The sequence below is a fragment of the Pelophylax lessonae genome (genome assembly GCF_965119305.1).
Source record: "Pelophylax lessonae genome assembly, chromosome: 4".
NCBI lineage: Eukaryota > Metazoa > Chordata > Amphibia > Anura > Ranidae > Pelophylax > Pelophylax lessonae.
In genome coordinates this window covers 626,057,587-626,084,140 of record NC_138771.1, presented here as the reverse complement: position 1 = coordinate 626,084,140, position 26,554 = coordinate 626,057,587, and the positions used below count along the sequence as shown (strand labels likewise).

Genomic DNA, 26,554 nt, shown 5'->3' with positions numbered 1-26,554 from the left:
AAGAACAGAGATCAACGGTCCTACATAGTAGAACCGTGTGATCTCCATTCTTACACAGGGAAGAATGACAGGCGGCTTTGTTTACATTAGCCGCCTGCCTTTCTTCCGGTGTAACGGAAGATCGCGAGTGCCCGGCGGACACACGCGGGGGGGGGGGGGTCCGTGACCGAGTGGGAGCGCGCCTCCGGCGGCGCGTGCTCGCTCCCTAGAGCCTCCCTAGGTTTACGTCGCTTTGCCTGTGAGGGGCTGACCGCCACAGTAAATAGTCGTGCAGCGGTCGGCAAACGGTTAAACAGTACCACCTTGGTTGTGGTTCCAAGAGGGCTGTACCGGTACCATATCCCACAATCCTTTGCATGCCTTGACTGTTTGTCACTACTAGCCACTGATTGGTCAGAGAATCGTTGTTATCCCACCCACTTACTTTAGTACTACTTTAGTGGAAAAGCAAACCATAACAAACAGCACCGAACCGTTCCAACACCGTACCATGCAGTGGAAAACCAAACCGGTCCAAGCAGGGCCGAGTAGAGCCAAGCCGGTACTTGCAGTGGAAAAGTGCCAAAAGAAAGCCAACATGACCAGTTGGGATCTCCAAGCCTAGAAAAAGCTTAGTCTACAGTAGGTCTTTCTTTTCTGGAAGTCATGCAATATATATCACAGATGTCCAATGCAATCCATACACATGTATACACTCACAGTGACATTGAGGACGTGCGGTAATCGTCCTCTTCTGACCCAGCTATGGACCTCCCCCAGCTCCCTCTTTTGCTCCTCGGTAAACCTAGGCTGGTTTCTCTGGAGTTGCTTGAGCTTCTCCCGATCTTCCTTAAGGACACTTTCCATGTCTCTGTGTGAGTACAACAAACAACATGAGCTGTAAGTATAACCAAAACTGACTGAGATCAGTTCTAGAACAGTCCAAAGACCTTTTTCATGTAGTAAACCCCCTTAGGGTTCTAACCTTGAGGGCATCTGGTAGGACATCATCACTTCATGGTCGGCATTGGCCATTAGTAGCCACAGTGGGTCCTGCATGACGTATCTGATAACTTTCCGCTCAGCCTCTTCCCGCTCTGCTTTTTTTACCCTCAAATCTGTCTCCGATGAATCAATGCTCCCAAAGTATTTGCTGGTATTGCTGCTCTCGCTGCTCCCTAAATAAGAGAAGAAAAGGACAAAGAATCAAAGTAAGGATTAGGAAGGATTAAGCCGTTAAATTAAAATCACTAGAATAATATTTTAAACAAATCTGTCATCCAAACTAAATGCCATCCCGTGCTAGGCACCCAACCATTTAACTTCCCTTTGGCACCGTACCCCAATCTAAACCACAACTCAAAATGCTGGTGTTCACAAAAGTTCAAACACTCAGACAGTAGTCCATCTGATGGTGTTAAAGCCCGTAATGATTTGCCCGGTTGCCAATCCCAAGGCCCCAGCACTGTCTTGTAGGTACCGAGGAGGCTACCAGAGTATGCAATATAGGTATTTTTTGGTGCCTCAGCCCAAAGGGGTTTGGGAATTTTTTAGGCAAATAAGTAGGTAACATAATAAAAATGTAACAATTTATTGAAGAGTGAAGTCTTTTTACAGTGCAGGTATATACATGGTGCAGGGTTTAGGAGCCCTGTGGTGAAGAGGTGATAAGATATTAGAAAGTATGTGACATAGGTGACATGGTGACAAAGAGTTATTCTCTGTATTCCGTGCTTGTACACAAGTCTGGGTTCAACACAGAGAAAACGTCTGTAATATCCGACGCGTTTCGGCTGTTAAGCCTTTTTCAAGGATATCACCATATCTAAAATTACATTATAGGGTTTTTAGAGTCATCCGCTTGGCCAAGGAATCATTTCCATTGGGGGAGGGGATGAATTGGTAGTAAAGCTTACAGCGTATTTTTTTTGCCTTATCCGTATCTGAGGGTCTTTCTCTCCTAATGTCCTTTGATCGCAACGAGAACCGGAAATGCTGCTTCTAAAAGTAATTTATGGTAATTTGTGGGTGTTGAGATAAGATTGGAAGATATCTCATTATTGATATCTTTACTCACATTTAATATAGGTAAGATGTGGTACCTGTGTTGTTTTAGCGAATCACACCTATATGTACCTAGAGTGTGCAATTACTGACTGAGCAGCAGGCACACGAATTGGAGAGGCAATAGAAGCACAGAGCACTGGAGTGTAGATTTGGCTTTTAGTTTATATGAAAGGTTTGCTTGAAGTTTCATTTTTTTTGTTTTGCAAAAGGGTATTAATTTGTGTCGCAAACACTACAAGACAAGAAAATGTATTTTCTCGATTGGATACACAGAAATGGAAAAGCTCCACATTTCAGCTGGCATTAGGCCCTTTCATTCATCAGTAATAATAATTTCGTCTGTCAATTCATCTACAGATAAACACAGATAAATCGAATACTCACTGGTGCCACAGATAAATCTAATACTCACTGGTGCCACAAATAAATCTAATATTTACTGGTGACACAAATAAATCTAATACTCACTGGTGACACAAATAAATCTAATACTCACTGGTGACAAAATAAATCTAATACTCACTGGTGACAAAATAAATCTAATACTCACTGGTGACAAAATAAATCTAATACTCACTGGTGCCACAAATAAATCTAATACTCACTGGTGCCACAAATAAATCAAATACTCACTGGTGCCACAAATAAATCTAATACTCACTGGTGCCACATGCAGAAGTGCTGCCTCCATTGGAGCCCATGGAACCAGGGACAGAGCAGGAATCCTCTTGGAGGAGGAAATCCAGAAGATCACTAGAACTTGAGAGAGCATCGTGGTGTGATGAGGACTCCTGATTATCACCCTGGAGATGGGGAGAAATAATAGAATTTTTGAACTCCCCATAAAATTTTTGGGAAACCATTAAGAAACACAAAAAACCTTTGGCCTGTTGCACACGGGAGTAAAAAATGTTTTTTACGGATCTGAAATGAGATGTAGTGTTGTCTATGGGACATTGCACACAGCTGAGTAAAGCTCAGTATTACAGTATTGAGTACAGAGCAGTAAAATAAAAATAGAAAATTTTACATTTCAGTGCAGTGCAGTCATTTAATTTGCCTGTCTACTCGTTTGGGTCCCTTGTACACGGGCGTCATAAGTATAAATGAGAATATTTGTACAGAATGGTATAGATAGGACAGGGAAGGGTACAATACAGAACACACACAAAGGATATAATAGGGCGGTATACACATAGACCGGACAGAGAAGGGTACAGTACAGAACACACACAAAGGATATAATAGAGCGGTATACACCCAGTAACAAGATGGAAAATTAGGGCCTTGTGAGATTAGTAATGGGTTGATGGACACAAAATGACAAGATGGGAAAGGCAATGATAGTGCGGAGCAGAATCCATGTTTATACACAATGGTCATGTGAAAGAATTATCTAAATATAAATAATCACCATGCAGTTCTCCGGCTGTCTGTCTTCTTCTCCCGTTCCTGTCCCTTGGTTGGGTCCTCCAGCTGTAGCATTGCCAGGGGCTGCTCCTCCTTCCTCCTCTAGCTCCCCTCCTGGTCCTCCTCCTCCAGTACTGGGCTGCAGCAGCTCCTCCATCTGCAGTAGGTCAAGCTGGAGCGGAGAGCTACATCGTGACGGAAAGAGCCGCTGGGGCGGGGAAAAGGAGCGGGAAGGAGGAGGAGGAGGGGGAGGTAGGCAGGTGGCCACAGGGGTGGGAGGAGCTGGTGTAGGAGAAGGGGCTTCAGAGGCTGGTGTGGGAGTTTCGGCTGTGGGATTAAAGGTAGGAAACCCTGAAACTCCGGGAAAGAAGGGCGGTGCCACTGGGGGAGGTTGGAAAAGATAATTGGGGAGTACGAGGGCAACAATGGGTGTGACAAGAGGGTATCTAGGAAGGGATGGAGCTGGTTCGGGAGCAGGAGGTCGGGGAGGGAACATAGGGAGGGGGAAACCAGGGATTACTGGAGGTGGAGGAGGTAGGAGAGGACTCTCAGGGAGGTTGGTCGTTGGCATAGAAGTGGGTGACAAAGGTGTGCCTAGCTTTGGCCACTTGGCTTTGGATTTTCTGCTTTTTCCCCGACGACCTCCATTATTTGTACCCTCCCGCGTTGGGGGGGCAAGGTTGCTGGCAGAGCTGTGGTGGTGTTGGTGGGATCTGGAGGGCTTAGTTCCTGTGTAGAAGAAAATTCAAAGAAATAATATTCAAACACGACCGTATAGCAAGTACGGATTTCTGAAAACATCTAAGCAATTCATAACCAAATTACTAAATCTAAATGGCTATAATAGACATCTTGTCCTAGAGTCAATTCAAACCTTCCTTGAAGCATGTCTGGTTGGGGAAAGAATTCAGATCCCACAGAGCCAAAGTATCACGAGAAGCAACATGTGATCTAATCCCCCACTGCTGATTGGCTAAGTGTGGTGATTACCATTTGCTGAATTGAGCTGACAGTGAGTCAGGGATTGCAATCTCAGCAAGAGCCCTGTATCAACATTTAAAGGAGCAATACAGACATAGCTGAGAAAACTTGCCCTCCTTAACCACTTGCGGACCCTGCCCCCTGCAGTTTTACGTCGGTACTTTGACGTTGTCAGGGAAATGGCTGTAGGAGAACTGGCAACATTTCCAGTAATAGCAATGGACGCTCCTGGCTCAATCGACACAGCCCTCTGCTGGCCCGTCAGGGAAATGGCCGTAGGAGAACTGGCAACATTGCCAGTAATAGCAATGGTCATTCCTACCTCAATTGACACTGCCCTCTGCTGGCCTATAAAAGGTGGCCATAGGATCAGACTCATTGCTGGATTGTCTCTCAGCTTCCTGTGCTTCCTGTTTCCTGTTTGGACTTCCTGTTGTGACCTCGGCTTGTTCCTGATTCTGTTTGATATCCTGCTCCTGGTTTGACCCTTGGCTTCTTCCTCTGACCGTGCCTCTGTTACCTACCGTGTATGACCCCGGCTTGCTTCCAGACCTCGGCTATTCTGGTTGTCTCCTGTGCATGACCTCGGGTTGTACCACGGTTCCCGCTACCAGAGACTATTCCTTGGCACAAGGTAACCTGTGCCACTTGGGGCGCTACACCCTCTGTACCATCTCCAGGGGTGTGCCGCACTGAGCCGCAAGGGGAGCCCTCTCAGCACCTCGGCCTCGGATCAGGTAACCCTGACAGACGTTAAATACCAGGGTTATGGCAGAGTATAGCTACCATAACCCTGGTATCTTTTTAAACAGTGGGAGGTCCGCTTTAACATAAGGGTGGACCCAGGGGCGGATTGGCTACGAGATCACCCTTATGGGTGGAGGGAGAGGTGCCCCCCCTCCCCTCTCCTCCCGCCACTTCACAGTCATTTTCACCGCTTACCGAACCCGGGGAAAACGATCCGGTCCACTGTTCCTTCAGGCAGGCAGTTGAGTGAGGGCAAGATGGCCCTCACTTGACTCTATGGCCTTGGAGGACCGGAGCGACGTCATACGCCGCATCCTAGCAACGGATTTAAAGAGCCCATTTTTTTTTCAAGATGAAAAAAAAAATAACTTTTTTTTTTTTTTTTCCCCTTTTTAGTGTAGATGTGAGATGTAAAGTCTTTTTGAGGCCAGAGTTCACATTAAAGAGGACCTGTAATGCTGATTTCTAATACAAGAGATGTTTACATACCTTGTAATGGAAATAAAAGTTATCAAAATTATTATTTTTTTTAAAGTGTAAAAATAAAAAATAAAAGATAAAATCAATAGGAAAAAAAAAGTCCCCGTTAGTTTGCGCGCAGAAGCAAATGCATACGCAAGTCGCGCCCACATATGTAAACGGTGTTCAAACCACACATGGGGGGTATCGCCGAGATTGTTAGAGCGAGAACAAAAATTTGAGCCCTAGACCTCCTCTGTAACTCTAAACTGGTAACCTGTAGACATAGTTTAAACTGTCACCTATGGGGATTTTTAAGTACCAATGTTTGTCGCCATTACACGAGCGTGCGCAATTTTGAAGCATGACATGTTGGGTATCTATTTACTCAGCATAACATTATCTTTCTCATTATGGAAAAAATAGGGCTAATTTTACTGTTTTCTTGATTTTTTTTTTTTTTTTCCCCATTAAAAGTTTTATTTTATTTAAAATAAGTGCACAAGATACAGAGATGATCAACATTTATCGAAGTCAAAAGTAACACGCATTGCAGTACATAAACTTTTGAAGTTATTTTTCCTGTGCAAACAGACTTGTATACTTTGTATATACACAATTTACAAGGCCAAGGTGCAATGGATGATGGTGCAGCTCAGTCCCTGATATGGGAGAAAACATAAAATTGCCCGCGGGACTTTAAAGGAGTTGCACCCAAAAACAGCAAATCATGGCATTCTTAAAAAGTTACATTTTTACTCGAATACATAATTAAAATCATATTCAATTTGAAGTATATAAAAATGATGAATATTTGTATAATAATAACCTACACTATATTAACAAAAGTATTGGGACGCCTGCCTTTACACGCACATGAACTTTAAAGGCATACCAGTCTTAAGGCCACTACACACGATAAGAAAATCTGTAGGGAAAATTCGTCCGACGATCTGTCGATTTTCGGATTGTTAGTACGGTGCTTTCCACAGCCGACTCCGACTTTTCGGCTGACAAAATCCTGATGTGCAGGCTATATCATTTTTGTCGTCCGTAATACAACGTCCGATTTTCGCTTAATTAGTACAGATTTCGACGGAAAAAATCTTAAGAGCAAGACTAGGCATGCTCAGAGACGAAAGAACACATAGAAAGCAATCCAACACATGACATCACTTCTGAAGTAGAATTCTGTCCTACAGGAAAATTCGTATGAAAATAATCTCTTCACTTTCCACATCAGACTAGCATGCCACAAAATACGGACGACAGATCATTCGATAATCTGATCGTGTGTACGGGCTTTAGTCCGTAGGGTTCAATATTGAGTTGGCCCACCCTTTGCAGCTATAACAGCTTCAACTCTTCTGGGAAGGCTGTCCACAAGGTTTAGGAGTGTCTATGGGAATATTTGACCTTTCTTCCAGAAGCGCATTTGTGTGGTCAGGCACTGATGTTGGAGAGAAGGCCTGGCTCACAGTCTGTGCTTTTATTCATCCCAAAGATGTTCTATCGGGTTGAGGTCAGGACTCTGTGCAGGCCAGTCAAGTTCCTTCCCCAAACTCGCTCATCCATGTCTTTATGGACCTTGCTTTGTGCACTGGTCTAAATCATTTGGTGGAGGGGAGATTATGGTTTGGGGTTGTTTTTCAGGGCTTGGCCCCTTAGTTCCAGTGAAGGGAACTCTTAAGACGTCAGCATACCAAGACATTTTGGACAATTTCATGCTCCAACTTTGTGGGAACAGTTTGGGGTTGGCCCCTTCCTGTTCCAACATGACTGCGCACCAGTGCACAAAGCAGGGTCCATAAAGACATGGATGAGTGAATTTGGAATGGTGGAACTTGAGTGGCCTGCACAGAGTCCTGACCTCAACCCGATAGAACACCTTTGGAATGAATTAGAGCGGAGACTGTGAGCCAGGCCTTCTCTCCAACATCAGTGCCTGACCTCACAAATGAAAGAATGGCGAAACATTCCCATAGACACGTTTCTAAACCTTGTGGACAGCCTTCCCAGAAGAGGAGAGGTACTTTCCTATTTCCAGGGAACAATTTCTGTTTTAGTGACAAAGTGGCTTTTATTAGGCAACTCCAGTACAGATCTGGTAACAAGAGCACAGAAATAAATGTAATAATATATTCTACTATAATATATTGGGGTGTGTAATTATTTTAGTGTGGTGTCCTTGTCCTATGGCCTCACATCTATTGCATAGCGATGTCTACACCGCGGTGTTTGGAGGAACGGGTAACGGGAGAGACCAGAACTTATTTTCTCTTCAGGGGAACATTGTTTTGCTCATTTTAGGTCAGCAAAAAAAAAGTGAGAACATATGGATGACCGAAAAGCTAAAAGCAGCAGTGGAGATGGAGAACTGACCTCTAGGTCCCCGCTGGCTCTGCTCTTCCCATGCCCCCGCAGGAACGGGGTCAAACACCCGCAGCTGGCTGAGGTTGTGTACGCGGGTTAGGAAGGCTTGCTCCTCCCGTTGAGTGTGGGCAGAGAGGACTTCTTTGGTCAGCCCCAGCGGTCGCAGTGGAGGTGGTGGGACTGCTGGGCACGAGGACTCCTCCAAAGGCACCATTTCAGCTGTGGGAAGAAAACACAAGAATGGAATGCATTAGTTCAGAATATCAAAACGAAGAATTCTTTATTTTTTATTGGCTGTCACTTGTACATATGGGAAGGGCAGGCAAGGTAGACAACACACTTATTCCATTAAAAAGCTTTTAAAAAAAGCAAAAAGTGCATTCCAATCAAGCAAGGCAGAGGCCAGTGTTTGACCTGCTTGGGGAGGAAACGGCTAAAGTCCAAGTATCTGAGAATTGTCATCCAGCGGTTTGTTAGAGCTATGCCCCTCTAGTAATTGGTTCAAGCTGGACCAATGTAACTACACTATATTGTCAAAAGTATTGGGACGCTGGCCTTTACACGCACGTGGAATTTAATGGCCTCCCAGTCTTATGCCTCGTACACACGCAACGACTATCGGCCGACCGCTCGTCCGGCTTTTGTCCAGAGTGGTGTTTTGTTGGTTGGAATGTGCCTAGACTGCACACTAATTTTCTCGGCCAACAAAAATCTACTTCAGAAGTGATGTCATGTGCTGGCTTACTTTTCGTGTGTTTTTTCTTCTCTGAGCATGCCCAGTCTTGCTCATCAGATTTTTGTCTGCCGAAATCTGTACTGACTGACGGAAAATCGGCCGTTGTGTTGACGGCCAACAAAAATTTTATAGCCTGCACACCAGATTTTATTCGGCCGAAAAGTCGGAGTCGGTTGTCGGAAGCATCATACTAACAAGCCGAAAATCGGCCGATCGGACGTTGGCCGAAAATTCCCAGCCAATAATCGATGCGTGTGTACGAGGCATTAGTCCGTAGGGTTCAATATTGAGTTGGCCCACCCTTTGCTGCTAGAACAGCTTCAACTCTTCTTGGAAGGCTGTCCACAAGGTTTAGGAGTGTGTCTATGGGAATGTTTGACCATTCTTCCAGAAGCGCATTTGTGAGGTCAGGCATTGATTTTAGACGAGAAGGCCTGGCTCGCAATCTCTGCTCTAATTCATCCCAAAGGTGTTCTATCGGGTTGAGGTCAGGACTCGGTGCAGGCAAGTCAAGTTCCTCCACCCCAAACTCGCTCATCCATGTCTTTATGGACCTTGCTTTGTGCACTGGTGTGCAGTCATGTTGGAACAGGAAGGGGTCAACCCCAAACTCTTCCCACAAAGCTGGGAGCATTAAATTGTCCAAAGTGTATGCTGACGCCTTAAGGGTTTGTTTCACTGGAACTAAGGGGCCAAACCCAACCCCTGAAATACAACCCCACTCCACCAAATGATTTGCACCAGTGCACAAAGCAAGGTCCATAAAGACATGGATGAGCGAGTTTGGGGTGGAGGAACTTGATTGGCCTGCACAGAGTCCTGACCTCAACCCGATAGAACACCTTTGGAATGAATTAGAGCGGAGACTGTGAGCCAGGCCTTCTCTCCAACATCAGTGCCTGACCTCACAAATGCACTTCTGGAAGAATGGTCAAACATTCCCATAGACACTCCTAAACCTTGTGGACAGCCTTCCCAGAAGAGTTGAAGCTTTTATAGCTGTACCATGAGCCATAGTAGTTCTATTTAGGGGTTGTAACGTTATTTCAAGGGTTTCTCCGTGTTACAAAGGATACTTCAAAAATTTTTTAGTCTAGAGTGGAAGGAGCTGCTACCTAATAAAAAAACCCCAAAATTTTTTAAAAATGTTTTCCTGCTCTTGTCAGACTTTTAGGTATGCTTTTATATTATTTGGGATAGTATGCTGGTGAGCTACTTCATTCATGTGATACCCTTATGCCTGATCTGGTGTCTTCATTCCATTGGAATTAGGTCGCTGGATCACTACTGGTATGTCGGTTATGTGGGTTTGCCCAGACACATTATTATTAGGTTAGCATACCTTATGATACACCCCTATCCAGCTTTGAGTCATTACCACTTGTGCTCCAGAAGATTTACCTCCCCTTCATGACCAGGCCATTTTTCGCGATACGGCACTGCGTTGCTTTAACTGACAATTAGCACAGTCATGCAATGCTGTACCCAAATTAAAATTATGTTATTTTGTTCCCCACAAATAGAGCTTTCTTTTGGTGGTATTTGATCACCACTGGGTTTTTTTTTTTTTTTTTTGCACTATAAAAAGACTGACAATTTTGAAAAAAATTAAGAAAAAATTCAAAATTTAAAAAAAAAAATCAATATTTTTTACTTTGTTATAAAACATTTTCAATAAACAAAATAAAAAAAATCAAACTTTTATATATTTAGGCCAATATGTATTCTGCCACATATTTTTAGTTAAAAAATTCCAATAAGCGTATGTTGATTCGTTTGCACAAACGTTTTAGCGTCTACAAACTATGGGATATATACAGTACTGGAATCTTTCTTTTTATATACTAGTAATGGCGGTGGTCAGCGCTTTCTATGGCAGACAGTCTGACACTGACACTTTGTGGGGACCAGTGACATGAATACATTGATCAGGGCTAAAAAAAATGCACTGTCACATTGCTAATGACACTGTCTGGGAAGGGGTTAAACATCAGGGGTGGTCAAATGGTTCAATGTGTGCCTAGCCAGTGTTTGTGTGTACTATTTTTACTAAAGTTACTAAAGGATTTGATGGATTTTACTCCCTGCTTTGCAGGGACACAAAATCCATCACAGAGCTCTGCATTGTTTACAGCTCTGTTCTGTGTCTTTCCTGGATGATCAGCGGGTGCCGGCAGACATCCATTGGACGGCACCTGCTGATCGGCTTCTGCTGTGACTAATCACAGCAGAAGCGGCGCATCCCCTACAAGAAAGTGCAGAATCACGTATATATACACACGTGATTCTACACAGAATGGCCGCCCTGTAGCAGTAAATCTGGTTTGGGGCAGTCGGCAAGTGGTAATTAATGGTAGGCTCACACATTATCTTTATACCTAGGTGATTGAGAACCTGGTACTCCGGGGCTCCGATGGCCCTATTTGGAGGCTTACAATTGATGAAAGTTTGGTTCCTGGGGTTTTCTCTCTGCCCGGATTAACCTCTTGGTGGGTAATTAACCTCTTGGGTATGTATATATTTTATATATATATATATATATATATATATATACATACATACATACACACACACACAGTGTATGTATGTATATATATATATATATATAATATATATATATATATATATATATATATATATATATATATATATATATATATATATATATATATATGCTTAGAGTCGAATGCCATTCTACTTACTCTTTTGCTTTTTTATTATTAGGAGTGTCCTACTGTTCCTTGCTTGTCTGGCCGCCTTATGCTCTGGTGCCTGCCCCAGGGTGAACTGTACAGGCCTGTTGCACGCATGCAAGAAAGGTGCTTTTTATATTAGAGATATATAGCTTATCATATATGTATTTGTATTACATGATTCCGCTATATTATACATATTGTTTTCCTTTCACACACTTGATTGCTGCTAAATTCTCATGTGTCCTGAGAAAGCAGAACAGAGAAACGCGTTGACTCATTAGGACTTAAAGCCACGACTAATATGCATATATCTACCAAATAGTTGCTTACATTCATTTATAATTTATGTAGTAGTCAGTAAGTCAAAACTTGTTATGGTGCAATTGTGCTATGTCTATTTTTTTGGGCTTCTTTAGCCTGATGTAAAATTTAAAGTTGAACTATAGGCAGTTTTTTTCTCATTTTGGATAGAGCAAGGGAGGGTTATAACCCGTCAGATTTTTTTTGCCATCTGTGTCCCATTGCATAGATTTCCCTTCACTTCCTGTCCCATAGCCAAACAGGAAGTGAGAGGAAATCTCTGCAAATCAAGGGGATTCTTTGGGGACCCCCAGGTCCCCAGAACTAGTGTCCCCATTGGAAGATTACTTTTCTGGGAACAACCCAAAATTTGGGATTTTCTTTTACTTTCGCTTTCAATGATAATGGTAAACAGGAAAAACAGAAAGGGTGAATCTCCTTAACGGGGGCACAGACCGCAATAAAAACTGACAGGGGTTCTAATCCCTCTCCACTCTATCCAAAAAAAAAAAAAAAAGTTTTGCCCTTAGTTATATTTTCAGCTTTGTAATAAAGTTTCAATTTGATCAAATTTCATGGGTTCCCCTTTCACTGCCAGTAAAGTCCACAACAGTTTTTTTTTGTTTTGGTATAGAATAGAACTACTTATCGATGTGGCAGATGAGCCACATAATAATAATAATTAATATAATAATAATAATTAATATAATAATAATAATAATAATTAATATAATAATAATAATAATAATTAATATAATAATAATAATTAATATAATAATAATAATAATAATATTATATATATATATATATATATATATATATATATATATTAATATTAATAAAATAATAATTATTATAATATATAATAATAATAAAATATATATATATATATATATATATATATAATAATATGATATATATAATAATAATAATATGATATATATAATAATAATAATAAAATATATATTATAATAAAATATATATAATAATAATAAAAAAAATAATATATATATTTTAATATTAATAAAATAATAATAATTATTATAATAATAATAAACATAATAATGTAATGAAGACCTTTTGTTTTCATGTAAGGTCCACTCTACATCTCCTCACCGGGAGGAACCAAGTTTGTAATTTTAGTTTACGAAGCAATGCTCCCATCGCAAGCATGACTTAAGACTTTCAGCTTTGTTTTTTTTTAGGGTTGTTTTTTTTTTCAGTTAGTCTTCTGAAATAATTATGCGTCGCACCTTATCTGCCCTGCTGCAAAGTGACAGACCCCGCATTACCACACAAAGCACACACAGAAAAAAAGATACAAGCTTTTCAGCACAAGACGTAGATTATTTTTGCACACAAGTCCGTTGCTCAGCATTGGTCCACCAGTCCCCTTCCACCCCGAATCCTCAGCAGTAGACTGGTCCCTATGCAAATTACCCGAGTCTGGCGGTTTTTTGTCTCCCACATTGACAATTGTGCTGCTGAAGCTTCCTTGGCTAGTGATGGACACCACGCTCTCTGCCTTGCTGGGGGGTAGAGGAGGCAGAGGAGCCAGAGGTGAGGAGCCCACTGCTGCTGGTGTGGGTGGAGGAGGCAGATCCTGCCGCTGTGGTGGGCCAGCCGAGGGATCTGTGAAGAAATGCAAACAGCAGAATACGACTTTAACATTTCTACCCCTCAATCTCGGCCAACATGCACCAACGTGTGTCCCCAGGCTCACCTTCTTTATCACTCTCCCCGGTCCTCTGTTTCTCCTCCTCGGAGTTGGAGGTGGACGAGGTGTACGATGAGGAGCCGCATTTTCTCTTCACTGTGCCGGGGAGGTTACAGCTATCCAGGTATCTGTAAAGGAGATTGAATGTAAGATTTCACTGAATGGGCCTCATTTATTGTGCTAAAGTCCAGTCTAAAATGATCATGGCAACCAGCAAAGGAGACATGAGAGCGGTGCATTGAGGACAACTCCCACCAGGTTCCCCATCCCTTCTTACCGGATGATGCTGTCCAGGCAGTTAATCTGCTGGTAGGAATAGTTGGAGGTCTCTTTTCGAGTCAGCTCTTTAGGGATTCGAGGAGCCGCCGTGTCAGGACGAGTGTTGTCTATGCTTGCTGGAGGGACCATGCGAGCCGGAGCAAGACCTGGATGAACAAAAAGTCACATCTAATTAAAAAGTAACTCCACAAGAAAAAAACATTCCCCCCACCCCTGGGTGATCTCTGTACATTGCAAGGATTTTAACAATCTTTGTTCCAGATTCCTATCTTTTGTTATTCTCAAGAAATCCCTGTGTGTTTGTCTGTGTCCATGTGGTAAGTGAATCTAATGGGAGTGGTTTCATAATTAATCAATCAGCTGGTGCACCTGCAGGGCTCTTATGAGGATAGCTGCTGGGCCTGCATCCCTTGAGGCCTGGTTCACACCTAGGCATTTTTAAGTGCATTTTCAGTTTTGCAGAAACACACTACAGTCCATTTAAAGCAGAGTTCCACCTAAAAATCCACATTTGGCACCTTTCAGGGTGGCGCCGTCCCTCTGAAGTTTGGCCCCCTCCTCCTTCCCCCCGCCACCGAGCCAATCCGAATGCGCATAGGCATTAGGGACCCGCCCGTGAAGCCGCAAGGCTTCACTCCCGGGTTCCCTTACTGGCAATGGTGGCGGCAGCACCCGACAGCTGATGGAAACATCGCCTGCGGTGCCGACATCGCTGGACTCCAGGACAGATAAGAGTCCCAATATTGAAAGTAAGCAGCTGCAGTATGTGTAGCTGCTGACTTTTAATTTTTGGAGGGGGGAGCGAAACTCCGCTTTAACATGGTTTCCAATGGGTCACATTCACATATGTGCATTCTATGGCAAGGGCCAGGGACTTTTCTGGATTTTGGTTCCACGGACTTCAGTGGTTCAAAAATGCGTATTGAAAAACGTAAAATGCACCTGGAATGTGCATTAACTGCACGCTGCATAGGTGTGAACCCGGTCTTAGATGTGATTTCCTATTGGGAGTATCTCCCCAAAAATGAAATTTTTGTTGCAGTGGATGCCCAATATCTGACTTGTATTTTATCTTAAGGCATTCTATGGAGGTTTTTATCTTAATGCATTCTATGCAAGTATCCCAACCACTTGTAGATGCCACTGTAGCAAGAGAATCAATGGTATTCACTTTATCTCTCAGTGGTCATAATCAGTGATCGACCTATATCGTTTTTTTATTGCCAATACCAATATTTTGGTCATCGCATATCAGTATCGGGCCGATATTTTCGGACATTTAAAAATGTTTTATTTTTTTTAATTTTCTTTATTTTTACAGGTACTCTTGTGGAGGGATCTGGGGGTCTAAAAGACCCCAAACCCCTCCTCTGCACTTAAAAGCATTCAAAACGCCAAGTTTGGCTGTTTTGAATGCTGTAATTTTCTTTAATTTGGCGCCAGTACCCGGAAGCGATGTCATGACATCACTTCCGGGTTTTTGCATGTAGACCCGAACAGAGGGTCTTCTCTTCGGCGGCCGTGCAGGCTGGTTGCCTGGGTCTCCCGGTGGGACGGGAGACCCGGCCGAGCCAGGGAAGGCGGCAGGAGGGGGGGAGGGGAACGTCCCCTCCCGCTCCTTGTAATGATAGCCGAGTGGCTTCTTAGCCGCATCAGTTGTCATTACAAGACAGCCGACCGTCGGCTATGGATGCCGGTACCGGGGTGATGCCTCTAGCTGCAGCCATCACGCCGGTACATGCACCTTCCTGAAATATCGGTAACCTCAGGGGCCGATTCCGATATATCGGTGTTGCCGATAATCTGACGATCCCTAGTCATAATGTTAAGGCTGATCAGTGTATGTCCTGTTTCTTTGTGTCAATGACAGGTCCACCCCAAGATGTAACAGTAGCTTAAAAAATGTACACACATCTGAAAGCCTAAAGGGTCTGTTCATGTTCTGCAAGAGATATCTGAAAACAATAAGTTTGGGGGGGGGGGACGTACCCTGAAAATGTCCTCGATGAGGTGGTCGTATGACCCTGGAGCCCAGGAAGGTCTGCTGGCCCCCGCTCTTCCCTGTGTGGACATTCTGGCAAAGCTCCTGAAATGTCATCTAAGGGAACAAAAAAAAAAACACATAGTGAGGAATGAGGGGAGATTCAAGACACTAATTTCTCATTTGCTCCCCAAACATGATATTTTTAATAGTCAGTTTTGGGCAGAATATATTAACCATCCTAGCCAGCACCATTTAAAAAAAATTAACCTTTATCAGTTTGGGGTCCATTTCAGTATCACTTATTGATTTGTGCACTTTTAGAACAGTTACACTTTATTTTTTTTAACCCAAACCCCCCCCCCCTCCCAGTCCCGCCCCCTTTTATTTTTGATTTGCTTTATAATGAGAATGTTGTTGCGTGACCTCCGAGTTGAGAGTGCAAACCTTCCATTACATTAAGCCTTCGTTCACATTGGAGCGACATGACAGGTCAAATCGCATCCTATTGCCAGCACACTGTTCAAATCAGTGCGACACTGACTTTGCGGTGCTGCATGGACTTAAAAAGCAGTTCCTGCACTACTTTTGGTGATTTCAGGTGCGACTTGCATGAAGCCACACAGATGTCTTCCACGTTGCACTGACAGGCGGCTTTTAAATTGTGCGATTTCAGATAAAGTCGCACAATTTCAAAGCCACAGTCAATGTGAACAAGGGCTTAATGGAGATTGTCGAGTGCAAGCACAGGTCGGAGAAAGTGGCTGTGCGGCGCCAAGGTTTCCATACTGCCAAGATTATGATGGATGGGGGACAAGTGGGTAAAAGACTGGGACAGGGGGGCTGGTGGAATAAAAAGAAAATCGGTGTAATCATTCTAAAAGCGCAGCTACACTTTAGAGGTATTAGATTATCCCACACTGATATTGGATTATCCCACACTGATATTGGATTATCCCACACTGTTCCCACAAGGTTGGAGGCACACACTGATATTGGATTATCCCACACTGTTCCCACAAAGTTGGAGGCACACATGTATATTGGATTATCCCACACTGTTCCCACAAAGTTGGAGGCACACACGGATATTGGATTATCCCACATTGTTCCCACAAGGTTGGAGGCACACACTGATATTGGATTATCCCACACTGTTCCCACAAGGTTGGAGGCACACACGGATATTGGATTATCCCACACTGTTCCCACAAGGTTGGAGGCACACACGGATATTGGATTATCCCACACTGTTCCCACAAGGTTGGAGGCACACACGGATATTGGATTATCCCACACTGTTCCCACAAGGTTGGAGGCACACACGGATATTGGATTATCCCACACTGATCCCACAAGATTGGAGGCACACACGGATATTGGATTATCCCACACTGTTCCCACAAGGTTGGAGGCACACACTCTGATATTGGATGAGAAGATCTGGCTCAAAATGGGCATTCAGTTAGGTTGAAGTGAAAACTCTATGCAGGACACTCAAGTTCCTCAACACCAAGCTCATCAAACCATGACTTTATGGAGGTGGCTTGGTGCACAGAACAGTAAAGGACCTTCCCTAAACTGTTGTGCGCTTCCAACCTTATGACAATTATCTAAAATGTCTTTGCATGCTGTAGCATTACCAGTGCCCTTCACTGAAAACACCTAAACTTAATAATATAGAGAAGTCTACACATACTTTTGACCATATAGCTAAAGTTTTTAATCTCTTGGAAAAAACTAAATGAAATAAAACTGAAGACCTACAATACTCATCTGTCAAAATTATTCCTAGCAAGCTCAGACAGATCTGCGTCTAGCTGGAACAAAGCCAACCCCCCTTATACACTATATTATTATTATTCACTAAGATCTGACCAGCTCAGCATTAAGGTATTCATCGTCACACGTACAGGTTTGGGCTCCGTCCCCTCCTCGATGACCATGGCGTTGCTGTCACTGGATGAAGCATTGCAGTGAAATGGTTCTTGAGATGTGTTGCTGCCGCCACTACCATTGCCACCACCAGAGGACGTGCTATGTACGGGCTGTAAAGTACAAAGTGTACAGCTGTAACACTACAACAACCGCAATAAAAAGGACAAAGATAAGCCCTAACTTCCCTAAAGCAGCAGAGAATATTCAGATGGATAAAAACATATACAGTATTTTTAAGGTTTTCAGCAAAGTCAATCACTTGTATCTGCTGCAAAAAAATTGCTCAGTAACAGATTTAGTGGAGCAGGTTAGAGAAATTCTCAGCTCCTCCACTACACTCACTACCTGAGGCAGCCAATTAGGTTCAGGCAGCTGCACCAATGACGTTTGATGCCTATGGACAAATGGCAGCTGTTTCAAAAGCCAATCAAAATATTTCAATAAATAACACAAAGAGCAGAAAAAATGTGCAAAAAAAAAAAAAGAGACGACTAAAACAAAGTGAGGGAGGGAAATAGGAAATACAAGAAAAAAAAGGGCAGTAGGAAAGGGAAAGAAAGGATAGGAAATGAAAGGGAGGATAAAGAAAGGAAAGAAGAGGAGAAGAGAAGAAAAAGTAAGAGAGAGGAGAAGAGAGGAAAAAGGAAGAGAGGAGAAGAGAAGAAAAAGTAAGAGAGGAGAAGAGAGGAAAAAGGAAGAGAAGAGAAGAGAGGAAAAAGGAAGAGAAGAGAAGAGAGGAAAAAGGAAGAGAAGAGAGGAAAAAGGAAGAGAAGAGAAGAGAGGAAAAAGTAAGAGAGGAGAAGAGAGGAAAAGGAAGAGAAGAGAAGAGAAGAGAGGAAAAGGAAGAGAAGAGAAGAGAGGAAAAAGGAAGAGAGGAGAAGAGAGGAAAAAGTAAGAGAGGAGAAGAGAGGAAAAAGTAAGAGAGGAGAAGAGAGGAAAAGGAAGAGAAGAGAAGAGAGGAAAAAGGAAGAGAGGAGAAGAGAGGAAAAAGGAAGAGAGGAGAAGAGAGGAAAAAGTAAGAGAGGAGAAGAGAGGAAAAGGTAAGAGGGGAGAGGAAAGGAATGGGAGGGGAAGACAGGAAAGAACAGAGAAGAGTGGGAAGGAGAGGAGAAGAATTTGGAGGAGAAGAGAGAAATTAGAGTAAAAGAGAGAAGAAAATGCAGTAGGTAAAGAAGGGATAGGAAGGAAATGGAAGGAAATAAGGCCAAATAATTCTGTTAAATTGCTCCATTATATACATTTTCATTGTGTGCTTCTTAGTGTACCTCTCCTGCATGGGAGATTCACTGTTTTTGCTTTTCTATGTTATTTTTAAATAACATTGTACCAGGAAAAAGAAAGAAAAGAAAAAAAAGAAGAGGAGAGGAGAGGAAAGGGCGAAGAGAGAAGAGGAGAACAGAGGGAATGGGAGGGGAGGAGGAGAAAAGAACGGAGAGGAGAGGAAAAGGGAAGAGTGAAGAGGAGAACAGAGGGAATGGGAGGGGAGTACAGGAATGAACGGAGAGGAGAGGAAAGGAGAGGAAAGAAGAGGGGAGGAAATTAGAAGAAAGAAGAGGAGAAGAAAGAAATGAGACTAAAAGAGAGAAGGGAGATGAGAAAAGAGAAAAAGGGGAGAGGAAGACAGGAAAGAACAGAGAGAAGAGAGAAAAAAGGGAGAAGAGAGAAAAAGAGGTGAGGAGAGGAAAAGAAAAAGGGAAGTGAGGAGAGGAAAAGGAAAGAGAGAATAGGAGAGCAGATGGAATGGGGGGAGAGTAAATTAGAAGAAAGAAGAGGAGAAGAAAGAAATGAGAGTCGAACAGAGAAGGGAGATGAGAAGAGAGAAAAAAGGGAGATAAGAAGAGAGAAAAAAGGGAGAGGAGAGGAAGACAGGAAAGAACAGAGAGAAGAGAGAAAAAACTGAGAGGATAAGAAAGAAAAGGGGGAGAGGAGAGGAAGACAGAAAAGAATAGAGAGTAGATGAGAGCAAATTAGAGGAGAAGAAAGAAATGATAGTAAAAGAGAGAAGGAAAAAGCAGTAGGAAAAGAGAAAGGAAAAGGAAGGAAAAAGAGAAAGGAAAGGAAAGAAAAGGAGGAGAAGAGGAGAGGAGAGGAGAGGAGAGGAGAGGAAAAGAGAGGAGAGGAGAGGAAAGGAAAGGGAAAGAGAGGAGAACAGAGGGAATAAGAAGGGAAGACCGGAAAGAACTGAGAAGAGTGGAAAAGAGAGGAAATTAGAGAAAAGAAGAGAAGGAAAATAAATGAGAGGAAAGAAAGAAAAAGGGTAAAGGAGTAGTGAGAAAAAGGGGAGAGGAGAGGAGAGGAGAGGAGAGGAGAGGAGAAGGAGAAGGGAGTGGAGAAGAAAGGAATGAAAAAGGAAAGGAAAATGTTGATAAAATAAGAGAAAAGATAGAAGGAAAGGGTCCATACCTGCATCAATATTCTGTGGACCTTCCCTGACAGTTCCTGAATGTCTGGGTCTAGAGGCTTCATCTCTGCCCCTTTGGGAGCAGTAAAGACATCTTCATTGAGAGGACTTCTGCAGAAAGCAAGACAAGGAATAAATGAGGGAAAAAACAGAGACAGGCCCACAGCCCAAACAGTTAGAGGGACCAGGAAAAGACATGGACACTTTTAAAAGGGGGGAAAAAGTAGCTCTAAGTATAAAAAAAAAAAAAAAAAAAAAAAAAAAAAAGAAGACAGGCCAACACTAGTTGTGCCACAGCAGAACTTACGTGCGAACTTTGTGCCTTCCAAGAATGAAGGAAACTTTGCGACTCCATGGATTCACAAAACTGCTCCAGCTTGTGTCGATGGTGACGTACTCCCCAGAACGTGCACACAGGCGGATGGGAGAGTGGTCGAAGGGCTGGCCAGCCTGCTGTAAGACTGAGGGCCAAAGATGATCGTTAATTTATAGGGCACACATTACATCACACTTTAAAGCTACAGCTAGTAAAAAAAAAAAACAATAAAATAAATAGCAAATAATAAAATAAAAAAAGCAAAGTTCTTTTTTGCTACACCCAAAATGGAAAATGTTTTCTAGAAGCATAGGAAACAGCTAAGGCACCTTGAAGACACTATGGGGGAGATTTACTAAAACTGGAGCATTGGGAATCTGGTGCAGCCAATCAGCTTCTAACTTCCGCTTGTTCAATTAAGCTTTGACAATAAAACCTGGAAGCTGATTGGTTTCTATGCACAGCAGCACCAGATTTTAGTAACACTCCCAAGTTTCAGTAAATTATATGAGGTTGTTGGACATCCCAAATCATGGACATTAATTTGGATGCTATGGCAATCTCCACTCTTCTAGGAATGCCTCCCACAGTAAAAAAACATTTCTGAGGTCAGGCACTGATGTTGGATATTAACTGGGCCCGTGCCAAGCAAATATTTTGTTTTCACAATGCAGCAGGGCACGAGATCTGGAAGCTACCGGAGCTCACTGTGGTAGCGGTGCCTAATACAATGACTTCCAGCTTGCACTGGGATCCTACAGGGATAGCACAGACACCTATATTGGTCCAAGTTGGTCCAATGTAAATACGTAAAAATTGCCGTACCTAAACCTCAGCTTTAAAGTGGTTCTAAAGGCTCAAGGTTTTTTACCTTAATGCATTCTAGGTAAAAAACCTTCTGAGTGCAGCAGTCCCCGCAACACAATCCAGCGATGTGCATGAGAGCAGCAGCTCTTCTGGGTCTCTCACTTCTCATTGGCTCACACAGCAGCAGGAGCCATTGGCACACAGCACAGCTTGGGAGCTAACCTGCTCGAGTGCCCCCATAGCAAGCCGCTTGCTATTGTGGGCACTCAGCAGGGGGGAGGAGCCAGGGCCACCAATGGGAGACCCAAAAAAAAGGGATCGGGGCTGCTCTGTGCAAAACCATAAAGAATAACAGGTTTGTTATTTTAAAAAAAATTATTATTTCCTTTAGAATGACTTTAAGGTACCATCAGCGATACTTAAAACATCTAAAAACAAGTTACAGAAGAACCAAATTGTAAAATCTTCAAAGTCCCCTTTCCCCCCAAGCAAAATACCTTTAGTGTGTATGGCAAGCATGAGTGGCCGGTCCTCAGGATGAATAAAACACAAAACAGGCATACCGATAAGGTCCTGTGGGAGGTAGCCGAGGAGAGGAACAGCTCTGTAAGAAAATGGAGGACCATCAGACAGTGTTCCAGGAAGATGAACAAATAGACGCACAGACAGAGGGACGTAAAACTTACCTCTCATCTACCTCCTGGAACACACAGCTGGGCGTATGCCTGGTGGTGAAAATACGCTTATCTGGAGGTATTCGTGGTGCTGAGGAAAGAGACGTAACCGTCAACTAGACAACAGGCCCTTCCACTATCTTCCTACCTAGATGCTGTCTGCTACCTACAATATATATCTCCCTGAATTCCTAAACTAACAGAGCCCAAATCTGGAAAGATCTACAGTAAACTCATAGCAGAGCAGGTCACCAATTAGGCTGCATAGGGCAAATCCACAGAGCAATACCACAAACGTGTGACCGGCAGATGAGCTCATGACTATTACCAGAGATTCTCCAACTTGCTGGAAAACCTCTGTGTGAAGAAGTAATACCTCTTCACTTCTCTACAAAGAAAAGAGAAAAATTATGCACCTGCCAAGAGTTGCGAAGAACATTGAGGTGGATTTTAGTGGATTCCAGGATAGGCAAATGTCTCGTCACAAGACAAGGAAGTGAGGGTTGGTGCTACAACCTGACAGCCATTATCAGATGGGAGCAGACAAGATAATCAGTCACACTACTGTTGAAACGTGAGTCCATACAAATCGATCAGCACACCAGTGAGCTGCAGTAAAATCTATCCACAGGGATAAAAACTCAAAGAAAAGTTGATGTGTTTCTTCCCAAAAGGGCCTTAGTTATAACAATGACTAAGGCCCTTTCAGGCAGAAACCCGTCAACTTTTCTGTGTTTTTAACCCTGTGGATGGATTATTAAAAGGAGGATTTTACTGCAGTTCACTAGTGTGCAGATCGATTTGTATGGACTTAAAATGTCTTGTCACTTGCTGTTTAATATATATCAAGTACATACTTCTATCAAATATCAGGAAAATACCTCCATCGACACCCCAGCTAGACTCTTCTTAGCTTCACTACTAACTATATTTTCTCATATCGAAAAAACCCAATCCTTTCACACCCCAAACACCCTAACTTCACACAAACTCTACTCTAAGTTCCTCCTTCAAAGACCTATAGCACATGCCTAGATTTCATGTCAAGACTATGCCCATGTCTACTGTGCCCAAATTCTGCCCAGATAAGGGAGAATTAGGAAGGTAGTGTAGGACATCTCAGTGACATTTAACAAAAGAGTATCAAGCACAGGAGCTTTACATGAATTACAACTCAATTTAAATAGCTAAATCTTTAATTTGAAAACCTCCATTCCATCAACTACTCAGCACCTTACCTCGGCTTCCCCTCTGCTACCTTATTTAGTTAGTTTCTTGATGACTTAAGGTTTGTTCTCTTACCTTCATATCCTGAGTGAATCTTCTCTGCAATTAGCAGACAGCAGGGCTGCCCCTCAGCGTTGTCCGTATCTCGCACCTTCATCAGGTACGGAGTGAGGCGGAAAGGGTGATAGCGGATGTTCATATCCCGCTCTCGGCCCCCACTGAAAACACACGCCTGCAATAAGACCAGAGCCAGGGAGAGCACAGAAACATAGGGGGCAAATAAAGGGTACATTTGGGGGGGGGGGGGGAAGAGATGCTGGTGGGGTAGGAGGTTGCTGGGTGTGGAGATTTGGCATATTTCCTACTAAGGAGAATATGTATGAAATGGGGAGGAGACAAACATTTGATATGATATTAGGGAGGGATGAGAGAGATGCTGAGAGAGACAGAAGAAAATTGCAATGTCAGAGATATTATATATAATATATGTGGTGAGATGAATGCACCCAAGGCCACCCAATCAGCATAAAATGTAGATCTCCATTGGAAAATACCATAGATGGGCGCGAAGAATCATTCAATCCAGAAAATCCTGACAGTTTCAGGAAATTAAGGTAAAAGAAGATACCTCTCTATTTCTGTAGACTGCTGACAAACAAAATAGCCAACTTTTGCCCTCTGGGGTATGGGTATATCACTCGAAAGCCATGCAGTTCTCTTATGGAATTATCATTTTACCCCATGTATGGGTACATCCACCGTATAACTATTGACCTGACTCACGCAGAGGCACCCTGAGCCTCACCAACAATGTGGTTTGTCATATCACAGTTGGGTTGATTCCTGATCAAATTAAAGTGTAACTAAAAGGCAAAACTTTTTTTTCTAGTTTTGTATAGAGTGGAGAGAGATTAGAACAGCTGTCAGGTTTTTATTGCTGTCTGTGTGTCTCCATCTGTCCCGTTTACCATTATCACTGAATTAAAGAAAATCCCACATTTTGGGTTGTCCCAAAAAAGTAATAGAGGGGAAATCTTCCAATGGGGCATTAGTTATGGTGACCTGGGGGTCCCCAAGGAATTCCACTAATTTGCAAGGCTTTTCTCTCATTCCCGTTTAGGCTACAGGGTAGGAAGTGAAGGGAAATCTTCCCAATGGGGCACCGATGGCATAAAATACTGAGAAAGGTTATGACCCTCCCTTGCTCCATCCATATATTGCCTATAGCTCTACTTTAAGTAATCAGCCTGTGCCCTTGTAACGAGAGGCACATAAAATGCACATTTGGTGTGGATTGAGGGCTAGTTGGGAAACCTCAAATGTAGAAGATAGGGACAACTTCAAAGGCTACTGGTTGGAATTTTTTTAAAAATGGATCCTTGTGCTATGTCAAACTTTACTTCACACATTGTTAGATTCATATTTACACGATGAGACCAAACATTTGTGGACACCTCACCATTACAGATGCTATATGCCTACAAATATGAGGACACCCCTGCAAATGCTGGTGATTCTATGAAGGATACATTAATGCTACAGCATTGTGTGCCTTCAAACTTGTGTGAACAGTTTAGGGAAGGTCCTTATCTGTTCCAGTATGACTGTGTCCCTATGCACAAAGCCAGCTCCTTAAAGACATGGTTTGAGGAGTTTGGTGTGGAGGAAGTTCAGTGGTCTACAAAGAACCCTGACCCTAACTCTATTATCTACATTTCAAATAATTTGGAACGCCAACTGTAAGCTAGGTCTTCTTATCCAACAACAATACCGGACCTCACAAATGTTCTTTCGGCTGAATGGGCACAAATCCCCACATACACACTCCAAAATCTTGTGGAAAGCCTTCACTGAAAAAAATGGAGGCAGTTTAGTCACAATGGGGAGCCAACTCCATAATAATGGCCATGGCTTTGGAGTTGGATGGCCAACAAGCTCATACAGCAGCTCTTTTGGCTGAAAGGGCACAAGTCCCCACAGACACACTTCAAAATGTTGTGGAAAGCCTTCCTAAAAGAGTGGAAGCTATAACAGCCACAAAGGGAAGGAGGCCATCCCATATGAACTCCCATGGCTTTGGAATGGAATGTGCAGCTTTGAGCTCCACAAAAGTCTACATGTCCACAAAAGTTTAATCCATTGGTCTCCAATCTGGCCCCTGGGGCACTATTCCTTCCACCGATACGAGACACTATTCTGCCATCTGACTCCAACAATGGGACACCATTTCTTCCACTGACACCAATAATGGGCCACGATTCCCCCCTATGATGCCAACAATGGGGCACTATTCCTTCCGCCGCTACGAGACACTATTCTGCCGTCTGACTCCAACAATGGGACACCATTTCTTCCACTGACACCAACAATGGCCCACGATTCCCCCCTATGATGCCAACAATGGGGCACGATTCCTCCTCCTAATATCAAATGTGGCAATGTTTACTCCCACTGATACTGAAACATTGTCTTCTCCTGATGGCCACAGTCCAAGCCCTCCTAAAGTCTGAAGGACAATAAATTGGCCCTTTGTTTAGAAAGTGTGGAGACCACTGTAACCAATATAGCCTATATTCACAGTGGTTCAGTTTGCTTCATTGTACACTTCTACTACAAATTGTAGACATATGGCAGGGTAAAGAAAACCACAAGAACAGCGTGAGATTAATTGCTTCACAGCAATCTGGAAAACTTCCTAAAGTAAATGAAGCTCAAATTTTACATTCTCTACATATGCAACATACTTGACATTGTAATGCCCCGTACACACGCATCGATTATTGGCCGGGAATTTTCGGCCAACGTCTGATCGGCCGTTTTTCGGCTTGTTAGTATGATGCTTCCGACAACCGACTCCGACTTTTCGGCCGAAAAAAATCTGGTGTGCAGGCTATAAAATTTTTGTTGGCCGTCAACACAACGGCCGATTTTCCATCAGTCAGTACAGATTTCGGCAGACAAAAATTTGATGAGCAAGACTGGGCATGCTCAGAGAAGAAAAAACACACGGAAAGTAAACCAGCACATGACATCACTTCTGAAGTAGATTTTTGTTGGCCGAGAAAATTAGTGTGCAGTCTAGGCACATTCCAACCAACAAAACACAAATCTGGACAAAAGTCGGACGATCGGTCGGCCGATAATCGTTGCGTGTGTACGAGGCATAAGTCTGCCATACATGCCAAAACTATGTATTTTAGATGCCCAGGCCCTGGATGCTGATTAAGCATATCCTACAGTAAACACAACCTCCGTACACTCATTTTTCTTCTGGGTACTGATTCTCTGGAACAGAAAGTCCAATCACATGACGGCCAAAATGCAAACCTTGCTAGTTTTCCCACACAATACAGAAATGCAACCTGAGCATCTTATATGAATCACTGACGACTGCAGTCCAGTTAGCCAAAACCATCTCTCTCCAAGACACACAGTTACAGAAGCCAGTACAGCAGACTAGTCATAC

The 26,554-nt window shown here is 43.1% G+C and overlaps 1 protein-coding gene across 3 annotated transcripts in view; it reads right to left on the bottom strand.

Moving 5' to 3' along the window:
- The window catches only part of PER1 (period circadian regulator 1), a 63,340-nt gene that overhangs the window by 15,093 nt on the left and 21,693 nt on the right, over positions 1–26,554 (bottom strand). For 2 of the 3 annotated variants that reach the window (XM_082252951.1, XM_082252953.1), the window contains exons 8-22: positions 23,164–23,306; positions 21,874–21,952; positions 21,685–21,791; positions 20,372–20,525; positions 20,067–20,175; positions 17,639–17,773; positions 15,734–15,842; positions 13,743–13,890; positions 13,472–13,593; positions 13,189–13,380; positions 8,026–8,235; positions 3,461–4,185; positions 2,708–2,849; positions 965–1,157; positions 700–850 (exon numbers count right to left, since the gene is read on the bottom strand). In XM_082252951.1, coding sequence (XP_082109077.1) covers positions 700–850; positions 965–1,157; positions 2,708–2,849; positions 3,461–4,185; positions 8,026–8,235; positions 13,189–13,380; positions 13,472–13,593; positions 13,743–13,890; positions 15,734–15,842; positions 17,639–17,773; positions 20,067–20,175; positions 20,372–20,525; positions 21,685–21,791; positions 21,874–21,952; positions 23,164–23,306 — 2,719 coding nt within the window. The remainder of the gene's footprint in view (positions 1–699; positions 851–964; positions 1,158–2,707; positions 2,850–3,460; positions 4,186–8,025; positions 8,236–13,188; positions 13,381–13,471; positions 13,594–13,742; positions 13,891–15,733; positions 15,843–17,638; positions 17,774–20,066; positions 20,176–20,371; positions 20,526–21,684; positions 21,792–21,873; positions 21,953–23,163; positions 23,307–26,554) is intronic. The other variant, XM_082252952.1, reaches the window with a different exon arrangement.